Source organism: Pteropus vampyrus, unplaced genomic scaffold (genome assembly GCF_000151845.1).
Source record: "Pteropus vampyrus isolate Shadow unplaced genomic scaffold, Pvam_2.0 Scaffold157, whole genome shotgun sequence".
In the NCBI taxonomy this organism is placed as follows: domain Eukaryota; kingdom Metazoa; phylum Chordata; class Mammalia; order Chiroptera; family Pteropodidae; genus Pteropus; species Pteropus vampyrus.
In genome coordinates this window covers 1636694-1649304 of record NW_011888938.1, presented here as the reverse complement: position 1 = coordinate 1649304, position 12611 = coordinate 1636694, and the positions used below count along the sequence as shown (strand labels likewise).

The 12611-nt window shown below is 60.5% G+C and overlaps 1 protein-coding gene across 1 annotated transcript in view; it reads right to left on the bottom strand.

Annotated features, from left to right (window-relative positions):
* Positions 1-2222: 2222 nt before the first annotated feature.
* CAMSAP1 (calmodulin regulated spectrin associated protein 1) overlaps positions 2223-12611 on the bottom strand; it is a 45482-nt gene continuing 35093 nt past the window's right edge. The window contains exons 7-15 of the mRNA XM_011369992.2: positions 12529-12609; positions 11980-12064; positions 9028-11392; positions 8065-8201; positions 7258-7466; positions 6991-7093; positions 5532-5647; positions 5035-5153; positions 2223-4028 (exon numbers count right to left, since the gene is read on the bottom strand). Of these exons, the coding sequence (XP_011368294.1) occupies positions 3726-4028; positions 5035-5153; positions 5532-5647; positions 6991-7093; positions 7258-7466; positions 8065-8201; positions 9028-11392; positions 11980-12064; positions 12529-12609 (3518 nt within the window). The 3' untranslated portion in view covers positions 2223-3725. The remainder of the gene's footprint in view (positions 4029-5034; positions 5154-5531; positions 5648-6990; positions 7094-7257; positions 7467-8064; positions 8202-9027; positions 11393-11979; positions 12065-12528; positions 12610-12611) is intronic.

The window sequence follows — 12611 nt, the reverse complement described above, 5'->3', positions numbered from 1 at the left end:
GTAGGCTCGAGGAGGCCCGCTGGACTGGGGGGCATGAACCAGACTCGGGGGTGCCTTCATCTCCCTGGGGGGAGGTCCCTCCTGGCAGCCTCCATCAGGAACCAGCCTCGAGGCCCCACCTGCTCATGGCCGGCGGTTTCTCCCCGGTCGGCCCCCCGGGGGGCTGGACTCGGGTCCCTCCCGGAAGCAGCAGCAGCAGGAACTCAGGGAGTTTTTCCAGGAGGGGTCTCCAGTCAGGAAGCGATGTCGCTGCCATCACAGACACGGGTGGAGAAGAGCCCTCAGGGCACCAGGCTGGCTCTGCTCTGGGCTGGGAGAGGAGCCGAGGCCCCAGGGGCCGCGTGCTTTGATGGAGTGTGGGTAGCCCCTCCGGTCATTGCTCCAGCAACCCCATCACTGGACGGCCGTGCCCAGGCCACGGCCTCTACCCAGCGAAGGCTGGCTGTGTACGGGCCGAGGCCACCGTGCAAGGACCTGCGGAAAGGCAGGCTCTGCCCGGGAAGGCTTCTCAGTCTCCAATTCGAGGCGTCCATCGCCAGATGAAACGGCGGGCCCGACACCTGACTCCAGGGCCCCACGTGTCAGCTTCTGACCTTCGTGCTACCCCTGGCCTGGACGCCATCGTCATGGGAACCTGGCTTTAAGGGGAGAAAGACGGGGAGGTGGGGCCAGGAGCCCAAGGTTCTTGCCAGGGCAAGTTCCACCCTGAGACGTCCAACGGTGTCACAGCTGGGCCTCCAAACGGCGACCACTGTGAGTGGAATGCGTGAGAGTGCGGACAGGCCACACACGCCGTCCAGGGGCCCCGAGGGCTCCGTGCACCGTGGGGCTCCCCAGACGCCCCCGAGCACAGGCCTGGCCTGGGACACAAGCCAGGACAGCGACGCCGGCACACGGCCAGCTGGCTGGGAAGTGTGCCTGAGGGGGCTGCTAAAGGACCCCTCCCACCGCTCAAAGCCAAAGCCCACCTCACAGAATAGATCGGTGTCAATTATAAAAGGCTATCCAAGCTCAGTGTCGTGGAAAATTTTCAGGTATCTTCTCCCCAAATAACTAGTTTCAAGAAATAAAAGTCTAACTTTGAAGAAATTTCAGAATTATTCTACTTTTCAACTTTGCCTGAGCCTTAAGTCCTGCTTACACTGCTCTACAGCGAGACGGGACGCACGTGAGGGCAGCCACCTTCGGCCTGCGTGCACACACCCCCGTTTCGCGTGCGCGTGGGCGTGAGATCGTGTCTGCACTCGCACTTGTAAGAGGGGCTCACTCGTTTCATTTACCTTGGCCACCAACCCTCTCGGGCTCCCAGAATTCTGTCAGACCCGAGGACGCGTGTCGACTTCACCACTCGGTTGACGCTTTCTTCCCAAAGTTAAATCCTGTGTGGCCGGACAGGAGCAGCTGTCTCGGGGGACAGTCGGAGAGACAGTGAGGGATGCACAGCCTCGCTGTGGTATGAAGTCTGCACACTCACCTCGGTGAAGCCGGATGGGGCTCGGCTGGTTTCTGCCAGCGTGGAGATAAATCGCATTACGGTCAGCGGTCACGAGGAGCGGACGCGTCGCAAAGCTCTCACGGAGTGCCACAGCGACTGCCCGGACTGGGAAACGCCGCCACGGCCACGGCCACGGCCACGGCCACGGCAGCAAGGGCCCAACTCCCCACCACACAGCAAATCCTGTGTCCAGGCTTTTCCCACAAACACAAGGGTGGCTTGGCCGACGAGCCCCCAGAGGACTCGGGGACGCGTCTGTCGGCCACTCCAGCAAGCACCGGCCGAGAGACCTGGGACGTCAGACGTGGCGGCTGCCGCGTCAGTGCCTGCTGGCGTGACACCGAAAACTGTCACATGCTGACAAGCGGCTTTGGGGACGTGTCACACGTCGACTAATTACATCAAGAAAACCCAGGAGTTTGGTGGAACGTAGTTCTCCAGCTCTACGCCCGAGGGGCCCCGAAGTCTTCACAGAAAATCCTGAGATCACGCTCATTTCCACAGGACTATGTCACGGATGTGAGAGGCGCTGTCGCCCATTTTGACTCCACAAGGCAAACGAGGGGAAAGCCGCATTGCTCCAGGAGACAGCGAAGTGATTTTCTAATAAAAGGGCTATCAGTGAACTAAAAAAGACGTGACGCTCCTCTAAAGCAAGCAGCTGGGGACACTGACCAACAAAATGAGCCACGACCACCTCACACACACGTGCTTCGTAAAAAGCAAATTAGTTAATTACTTTATTACAGTTTAGTGCTTTCTTAAAATAAATATCATAGAATATCAAACACACAGTGAGAAACAGCGCGCACGTGGAAAGCACGGCCACAGCGGAGTTCACCGGACGGCGCCGCTCGGCGCGTCACCCAGCGCGCCGTGCACGCTGCTGCCGCAGGCCGGCTCCGGAGGACGCGGAGCCCTCCGGCGTTCCGTACCGTGTCTGCTCCTCTGCGCCCAGCTAAGATTACGGGACAGGGGCACTTGTCTGACTTCTCCTCTACCCATCTTTCGTTTCTTCTGCAGGTCAAGAGATTCAAGTAACACTCCCAAAAAAACATGTGCAAAACGAACGTGAGTGACTCCAGAATCTTCCAGCAGTCCGAGCGGCTGGCTGTCACGGAGGTGTCGGCAGAGCCGCGGTGTCCCTCGCGGGCCGGGGAAGGGGTCGCGCCATGCGCCCAGGTGGCTGGACCGCCCCAACTCCAAGGGACTGTCTGCTCTGGAGAAGCATCCAGACCGCAAGGCTCAGCAGAGCCCGGAGCCATCCCGCTTGCCGGAGAAATGGCAGTGGCCACGGGGACCACTCGAAGCTGGCGGCGAAACGAAGGCCTGGCACGGCCTGCGCACCGTGTCCCCGGGGCGCGCTGCTCCACCAACACGAACCGAGACACGAAACACGTCAGGACGGTCAGCTCAAGTGCATCACCAAAAGGGAAACATGCTCGGAGTGAAAAATATTCTACTTTACCAAAATCTGCCTTTATTAAAGTGAACAAATCGTCAGAATACTCGCTACCCAAACCTAACGAGCGATGGCCACTACCTGCTCGCCTCGCCCATCGCCGGCCAGCTGCGCTGCTCAGCGTCACGACTGTGTCAGAAGGAACCATCTCCGTGTTGTAAACGTTATTTTAGCAGAGACAGACTTTGCAGATATCAGTGCTTTTAGTGAACTGGTATTTTCAGTAAACGTTTTCTGAGCAGCAAAGAACAAGAATTGTTTTCAGAAATCTCAGAATTGGATATAAACGTTGGCAGTAGACACAATCAATAAATATCATACAATTTCCCAAATGAAAAAGATTCCCCCCTACGAATTCCTTTCCTGAAGACATTCAAACACGCTGACCAGAGGAGCCCGTCACAGTCCTGGACCCTCACGCGGCCACAGCTGCCCACGTGAGGGGGTCGGGTCATGTGCAAAGGGGGTGAGGCCAGAGGGCAGAAAGTAGAGTAAATCGCTTTTAATTTATACTGAAGAACTTCAAGTAAAAGGAGCCCTGCCACACACATCCCTCGCCCGGAAGCTCGTGGCCAGCGGTGACCAGCGAGCCGTGAGCCCCTGGGCACGGCGTCCGGCATCCTCTGTGTGCTGGGAGCTAAGGGAGGGTTTTCTTCTGTCGACAAGAAGCCTGTCTGAAAAAGGTCTGTGATTCTGCACGCTTTGTACCCAACGGATAAAAATAAGTACCGACCCGTCGGCGCCTCCTCGCCCCGGCTGGCGCCCGTGTCACTTGCGAGTCTGGGTCTTCTTTGGCACTGCGGGCCGCCTGGGCTGCCACAGGTGGTTATGAATCGTGAGCGCGTCCACGCTGACGGACATGGTTTTGGCTGGGATCAGGTTAAACTGCTTCCGGTCCGAGCTGTACTTGTACAGTCTGTCGATCATCTTCTTGGTGACGCTCTTTGGCCCCGTGCCCGTGAGCTTGCAGATCTCCTCGGTGTCGGGGTAGTAGCAGTAGAGTGCCCTGAACTGGCAGCCGGCGTCCCGGAACAGGATGATGTAGTGGTTGGCGTCACATTTCTCCAGCTCCTGCACCGAGGGCGTGAGGGGAGAGACGGTGGGCCTCGGAGCGGCTCCGGCAGCCGCGCCACGGACAGCGCCCCAACTCGCCGCAGGGAGCTCACCACACACCAACCACCGCCCACTCCGCAGAGCACCCGCTGCTACCGGGGTTTACCTCAGAGCCCAGGTGCGCAAGGGAAAAAAGCCTTCAAGAAATGAATGGAGCATCCCACGAAAAGATGCCGACATCATTAGCCATCGGGGAAATGCAAACCAGGACCACGATGAGAGACCCCCCACCCACCAAGACAGCTCCCCCCACGCAGGCCCAGCAACGGCGGTGGTGGTGTGGAGTGGACGGCGGCCCTGCTGCTGAAAACGGAGTCCCCACGCGACACAGCAGGGTCCCCTCGGGCGCTCACGCAACACCCGTGCGCGGCCGTCCACGGCAGCACCACTCACAGCAGCCACAAAGTGGGGATAACCCGAATGCTCCTCAACGGAGACCGGCTAAGCAAAAGGGGCCCGTCCACACAGCTGTCCACACAGCGGGTGCCACCCCATCGCAAAAGTGGACGAAGAGGCCGGGCCCGTCATCTCCCGTCCTCTCTGCCTCCCGTGTCCTCGGCAATCACACCGCCCTCGACCGCCACACTAAGGTGACTAGTTGCCTCCACTTTGAAAAAAGGTCACCCATTTTCCACTCCCCACCCTGCCCTGGACCAAGGTGGCTTCGCACAGAGGGCCTGCCCCGGGCTGCCAGGCCCATCCCCGGGCTGCCAGGCCCATCCCCGGGCTGCCAGCCCCATCCCAGGGCGAGCCCCCCCGTGCCGTCCAACTTCTGCCCTCCACAGCCCCAGGACCGCCGTGAGCACCCGGGAGGCGGGAGCACACGCTCTTACACGCGGGAAAATTAACAGAAGGCGCTGGGCCTCGAGCCTAAGTGATTAGATTTTTTTCCCCCAGAAAAAACACTAACATGTAAATACTTTTTGTTCTACATCTGAACTTGGTGGTAAAATTTGATACTTGCCTCTAATATTGAATTCTTGTGAGGCTCATTCACTTTTCCGGCCAGACAGCAATGGGATATAGCATTGTGAATAATTGGCTTGTTGGATTTACTACTGGGCTCCTTAAAGAGCTTGGGACCTATGAAAAGCAGGCCAAAATTTGCAAAATTAGTATTCTAAGGCACACAGACACACACACGCACAAAACCCAAACATTTCTGCCAACCAAGCAACAGGGAGGCTGAATTAAAAACGTTTATGATTTTTTGAAAATGAGAAGAGCCACATCAAACCTATTTGAAAGAATTCTGAGTTATGTTTTAAATTAGCTAAGGAAAAGTCATTAATAACTTATTCCCTTCCTAATGTCAGTTTCTTTGACATAAGTAAAACAAAACGAGACCAGGAATTAAAAACTTAAAGTCTAAGGTTCCAAAGCGCCGAGGCGCCCACCCCACGGAGACCAGGACGTACGCCCGTGGCCTCCCGTGACCTCCACGGAGAGCGCGGCTGTCACCTGTGTACTCGGCCACCGAGGCAAGGGAGGAGGCTGCGGACGCCGTCTCCCAGTCTCTGTCTGTGCTCCGGCTGGGGTTGCGGCTCAGCGTGGGCAAGGCTTCTAGGGACTCGACTCTGCTGACGACAGGGACAAAGGGCGCACGGGATGGTCACGGCACAGGCCCCTCACCCACGACCGGCCACTGGCTTGTGCCAGGCCACCCTGAGCCGGGCCGGCCTGCACCCTAGTGCAGTAAGGACCATTGGCAGCGGCAGGAGATGCCCCGACGGTGGACGAGTGCGTCGGTCGACTCCCGCGACCCTATTAGCCCGGGGGAGCCCACCTCCGCCAGAAGAGGTGCCCCCCGTGCAGTCTGCCCAGGGCTCCGCGCCGAGGGAGCTGGCTGGGGGAGCTGATGGGTCACATCTGGGCCATCTGTGCTGCTGCCAAACGAGGGACAGGACCCTGGGAAGGAGGGAAGGGCCACAGCAGGCTGAGTCCAAAACCCCGAAAAAGTCTCCAAGACGGCCCGATCCCCGGCAGGCCCGAGCAGCGTCTCTGTAGCACCACGTGCACTGAGCACAGTCGGCGTCGCGGCGGACACAGCTGCTCAAGTGAGCGGGAAGGTGGGGCGGGGGGGCCTGGGGCCCCGCTCAGGCTCCTGACCGCCAGACAAAACCCGGCCAGGATCCAGAGTCCCTGAGAGGTGTCCCCCACGAAGCCCAGGTGACAGGGAAGCCACCAGACACGTGAAGAGGCAGGACACTGTGGCTGAGGCCCCAGGATGCATGTACATAATGAAGGACAGGTTTCTGTGCTGCCAAAAGCGGCCACCAGCAAACGTGGGACAAGCGAGGCAGATCGGCAGGGTGACTGAGGCCGTGAGCCAAAGTCCAGTGGCACCGAAAAGGTCCCAGCAAAGAAAGCCCACCTCAACACGGCAGCAAATGCGGCACGCCTGACAGGCCACACTGGGCAAAGCGCACCCTTCCCCAGGCTGCCGCCCCCCGGACGAACGGCCCGAACCTGCACGCGGGGGACCAAACAAGGAGCAGACAGACAACTGGCCGGCATCAAGGCCAAGAAGACAGGAGGGCCGAGGACTGGACACGATCGTTTGGTGCCACGCGGGGCCGACCAGGACCCTCGACTGAGGAACCGGGCCTCAAGGACACCATCGGACAACTGGTGACAACAGAGCGCGGACTGTGGATGTGGTGACGGTGCTGCCTGACGACTGTGGCTGTGTCCTCATCCACAGGAAGCGTACACACAGGCATTTAGGGACAAAGGGCACAACATCCTCGACTTCGGAGTAAAAGGCAAATGCGCGCGCTGGGGGAGGGCTGGGGGGGAGTGACAAAGCGGAGGGTGACCCAGGCATCCGGGCATCCCCATGAACCAACTTCAACCGGTGCGGACGTGTGAAGCCCGCCAACCGCAAGGGCCAGCACCACCTCCCCAACAGACCCCTTACCGCTGGGAAGGCGCGCCCCCCGAATGAACGCTCTCGGGCTCGGTCGTCGCTGCGGAGGCCAAGGACAGGCTGGAGGCTGACTGGGCCCGGCTCAGATTATCCGCTGCCGGAGACAAGCAGCACTCCCGTGAGCCACGGGCTCGTCCTCACCGTGTTTGGGCAGCAGAAAGGCCCAGAACCCAGAAGCCGCCCACCCATCTCCACGTCACAGCGTCTCCCTGAGCGAGGGGGACCAGGGCCACCACCCGCACCACCGAGCCGGCTTACGCGTCGAGGAGCACTTGGTTCCCGAGTCACTCTGCGGCTCCTCCCGGTGGACGGACTTGGGCCGCGGCTTCCGGGGCTTCGCTTTCGGGCCCCCCAGGCCCTGCTCCTCCAGGACCTGCCGCTGCTTCCTGCGCAAGTACTCCTGCTTGATGAGCTCGCGCCTGGCCCGCTCCTCCTCCTTCCGCACCCGGTCCTCCTCGGCTCTGCGGCTGAGAGCACGCCGCGACAGCCCGGTCAGAGGGGCGCGCTGGGCCGGGGCCGGAGGGCCCGCGTCCCCTGCCCCGTGTCGGAACCCAGCCAGGAGGCACGCTTCCCACGTTGCGTGACAACGGGATAAACGGGGCAAAGGTGACGGAGACTCTAAGCAAACGCCGCCAGTCGGGAGGGGCTGGGGGGGGAGCCGGGGCTTACGGAAGTGCCCACGCGCTGCGTGATCGTGACCGGGAGACCCAGCGGAAAGAACTCCACGTGCACGACAGAGACCCGGCGTCCCTCCCTCGACTTCCCCTTCCCTTCCACAAACGCCCCTCCATCCTGGCCCAAGCGTGCACGCGGCTTGCCACGTCCGCATGCACTGCACTGCGACGCTTTCTTTTTTCCAAATAAAGCCTTTTTGGTGACATGACACTGGGTTGACAGCATCTTCCAGTCGACAAAACGCAACCAGCTCTCGGGGTTGGGGTGGAAATTCAGGGAGCGGACACCCGGGAAGCGTTAAGACCGAGCAGGACGAAGGGCCGCGACAGACAGGGCCCTGACGCGGGCGACGCCAGCGCTGCCCACGGCCCCGCCGCCCCCACCGCTTACCGGGCCTCGTCTCTGCGGAGCTCCACTTCCGCCTCCAGCTGCTGCTTCCGCATCCGGGCCTCCTCCGCCTTCCGCTGCTGCTTCAGGAGGAAGGCCGCCCGCTTCTTGGCGAGCTCGTCTTCCGCCTTCTGTTCATCCTGCAAAACAGATACCGTGGACGTTACGGGACGCGACCCTCGCACCGTGCCCACGCGCCAGCCTCGCCCTGGCAGCAGTCCCTCACGCAGACGGGGACACGGCCGGAGCGCAGTCCAAGGACGTCTCGCTGCCTTCCAGCTGACGAGTGAGCAGATCTCATGACGCTGAAAAACTCACAGAAAAGACACTGCGCCCTTCGAAAAGCCTGTCGACGTCCCAAAGCCCGCACTGCACCCAGCTCACCTCAAAAGCTACACGCATTTCCATGACACGAGCTAGCACCTGATGGATCACTCGCCTGTTCACATTTTAAAAGCACAAGCACCAAATAAAGCATCTTTTGCTAAGATAAACGTGATGATTCTGTAGTACGTCGCCCACCTTCATACTGCCAGGAGGAAACACTTAAAACAGAAAAGGAGTTCTCACAACTAATTTTTCTCTTTTCCTTAAGAAAAATAACAAGTAAGTCACAAATGGAAACAAAAATGTTTTGTACAGTTTCTGCAACAGATTCAGCAACCTTTGGTCCAAAGGCCGAATCCAATCCAACACCTGTTTTGGGGAGCCTGTGAACTAAAACCGTTTTTACAAAATAATCGGAAAACCAACAAAAAAAAAATAATATTCAGGACCCACAGAAATCACATGACGTTAGCGTTGGGGGGCCACGCTCGCCAGCAGGTGCTGCCTGTGCTGCCCTGGGCAGAGCCCCCGAAGTGTCCCCGGGCCCTGCTCTGAATCGTGTCCCTGGTCACGCCCTCATGACTGGGGTAGAGTGGTGACACCCGGCCACCGTGGGGCACACCACCACCAGCGCTTTACCTTGAAGAAGAAGCCGACCCCCAGCTTCTGATCGCCCTCGCTGCCGAGATCCGCCGAGCTCTCGGGGCCCTCTGTCTGCCCGTCCTCGTCGGGGGCCTTCAGGTCCGACAGGTCCACCTCGATGAGGCTGGCTTTGCTCCTCGGGGGCCCGTCCACGGGGACATTCTCCTGTCCTGAGACCGCTGGGGAGCCGAGCCCCGCCTCCTTCCTGCCGCTCTCCAGAGCCTCTTTGAGGCTCATCTGCTCTGACAGGATGTTCGCGTCTTTGGGGGAGGGCAGGACAAACGCTCGCTGGTTGCTTTCGTCATGCAGCCGGTAACTGTCCAGGAAGCTCTTCTCGTCGGTGTCACTCCCGGGGTCGGCCACACCGTCCCAGGCCGGGTCGGACGGCGTCCGAGGCGGGGCAGGCCGCAAGTGCGGGAGGGCCTCCACGCTGGGGGTTGGGGTCTTGCTGCGAGAGGCTCCCTGTGGCCTGTCCTTCACAACCTTCAGCTCGGCGGGTCTCCCCGGGCGCGAATTCCGGCCCTGACCGAGGCGGGGGGCTTTGCGGTGACCCGTCATTCCAGTCGGAGAGAGCGGCTCGACAAAGTGGATGGACGCCTTGACCCTGTGGTCCTGGGAGCTGCTTTTGGAAGCGGGCGCTGGCACCGGGGGGGACTTCATGAGCAGCTGCTCCTGCTGCTGAGAAATCTTCAGGATGGCCTGCTGCAGCGTGCTGATGGTCTCGTTAAGCTTCTCGATGGACAGGTCGCACTCGCCCAGGTCGGCCACCTCACCGGCGTCCCCCAGGAGCGCGGCAGAGAGCGTGCGGTTCTCCGCCAGCTCGTGCAGGGCGGCCGGCCCCTTCGGCTTGTGAGGCGGAAGGAGGGCCGGGCTCCCTCTGTCCGCGTCTGGAGACTCGCGGAGGCCTTCTCGCCCCTCCTCAAGCAGAAACTCCTCCGTCTTGAACACGCCGCCACCGACGTCCTCACCGTTGTGCTGAGCGCACTCCTGCGCCGCGGGCTCCGGCTTCAGCGGCTGGGGCGCCACCTCGGCCTTGCCCTTCTTGACCACGTGCAGGAACGCGGCCTTCCCCAGCTTGAGCCGCTGCCGGGCGGACAAGGCCTCCATCTTCTTCTTCTGCGCCTCGATGGCCCGCCGCTTCTCCTCCAGCTGCATGTGGAGCTGCACCAGCTCGGACGCCAGGAGACTGGCGTGGTCTCGGCTCTGCCTGCCGGGGCTCTGCTCCCTCCGCTGCTTCCACGTGGTCAGGGGGGCCGGGGAGCTCTCCGAGGCATCGGGCGTGGTCTTCTGAGAGCTGCTCGTGCTGGACTTGGCCTCGTAGCTGTTGAGCCGCTGGAACTTCCTTTCCGCGAAGCTGGTCATCTTCACGCTCCCGCTGGCCACGGACGCGCTGCTGAGCTGAGAGACGGTGCTCAGGCAAGGGCTGGAGCGGCCGCTGGCGGCGTCCTTGTCCTCGTGCTCCTTCACCTGCATGTCCTCCTGCAGTTTTGCCGACTCCTCCTCGCCGACGTACCTGGCGACGAGCACGGGGTGGTCGTCGCCGAAAAAACCGTGCTCGGCGTCCTCGAGGTCCGCGACGTCCGAGTCGGAGTCTTGCCTCAGGACAGCCCACGGCTCCGGGTCGCGAGCGAGCGGGCTTCTTGCGCAGCTAATGTAGAGCCGGCCCTCCGTGTCCTCGTCGGCTCTGGCCATGTGGAGAAAGAAGCCGTCGGCAGGCTGTCCCTGAGTCAACGGCTCAGACCTGCCGCCAGCCAGCGGCCCGCCACGTGCCTCCCCCACCTCAGCAGGTGCAGGGGCCGAGCCCGCGGGCAGTTCCGAGCAGGAGATCGGGGTGAAAGTCCTAGTCAGGTCACGACTGACGTGGCTGCCGGGCGCCTTCCTCCGCCCCAGAGGTGGGTGGCCCTCGCCGGGCCTCCTGGACGGGCCGCCCCTTGGCCGCCCCTCTCCGCACTCGTCCTCCTTGGTGACTGCCTGCTTCTCTTTGGCTGGCCGCAGCACGGCCGGCATCAATGGCTCTAAGAAGAAACTGTCGGGCTTACTTCCTGAGGTGTCCGCCGGTCTCTGGGGAGACCTGGCACCTGCCATCAGGCCCTGGTCACCGCCGTGCGGAGCCCCGTCCGTTCTAATGATGGCCACGAGCTCTTCGTCCTCGTCCTCGATGTCGACGTTGTTCAGGAGGCTTTTCCCGTTGGTCTTCGGGGCCGTGGGGTGTGGCTGGTTCTGCGGGGTCAGACTAACGACGTTGGAGGCCAGACTATCCTTGCTGATGGAGCGGGCCAGGCTGATGCTGTCGCCAGAGCCGGGGTCCGCGTCACAGCTCGCAGCATGATGCAGGGCAAAGGGCGCCGGCTGGGACGCAGGCCTGCAACGTGGGGAAAGAGGCCGTTGGACGCGCCGCCGTCTACACGACGGGCGGCTCCAGCAGCGAAGCGGCAGCACCGTTCATGGAAAGGGAGTGCGGGTGTGAGCTACGCGGGGTCTGGTGAGCCCCCGGGGGGGAGGGAACCAGCGGCGAGTCTCAAACGCTGTGCTCCCGGGACCCACTTACAGCCTTAAAACTGACTGAGGACCCCGAAGAGCTTTTACTTACACAGTGTTAATCGATATTTGTCACACCAGAAATTAAAGCTAAGACACTTTTAAAAAAACACTGATTAAAAACCTATTATGCGAAGAACGATCTACTTCCTAAGACGAGGGCGGCGGCACTTCCGCGAGTGTCCCCTCCCATACCCGGCTGGGCTCCCACCTCTGCTTCTCATTCGAGCTGCTGCGACCCCCAACGTCGCGATGCCTTCTGCTCGGGAGAGGGGCACGGGACGCAGAAACAGCCCTGGACTCCCTGGAAGGGGCTCAGTGAGCCCCGGGGGCCCGGGCCACAGCGGGAGCACTGCTGTGAGCCTGAAGAACGTTTCGAACTGAAACTTATTTGGAGTGCAGACGGCTCACCTGTTCCTTTTTTCCGGCCACGCTACTGCTGCTCCCCGTGGCTGACCGTCCACTCGGGTCAAAGAATTGGAGCGGTGCCGCTGACCTGCAGTCGGGGGAAGAGGCAAGCGTGTTCCGCGTTAGGGAACCCACTTCATGTCGCTGGAAACTTTCAGCACAATAACCGTTTCTCAAGGAAACGCGTCATAACTTACACCAAACTGCTCAAGGAAAGATCACCACAGCGACACAACTTTCAAAGTGTCAACAGTAAACAATGCATAATTCAATCGTGATCGGTCCAAAGCGTGAAATAAAATCATCAGAATTTTAAGTAAACGTCAATACACGTAAGTTCTTACTCAAGTACAGCCCAGCAACTTTCTGTCAGCGCCATGTAATTTACTAGGTTTTAATGATGTTTCCACTATAAATTCGAAGGCACGTGAATACAAACTGAAAAACGCCCTGTCACAGTCTTAACTAAATCACTACGTCAGGATGACAGAGTCTGCTGTTGAAACGACCGCGGGGACCCGAGCGGGGGGGCCGAGGGCGTGGCGCTCGTACCGGGCGCGTCCTCGCTGGGCACCGTCTTCTGCTGTTTCTGCCTCAGTGGCAACAAAGGGTGTGACGGGCTCAAGGCGGACGCT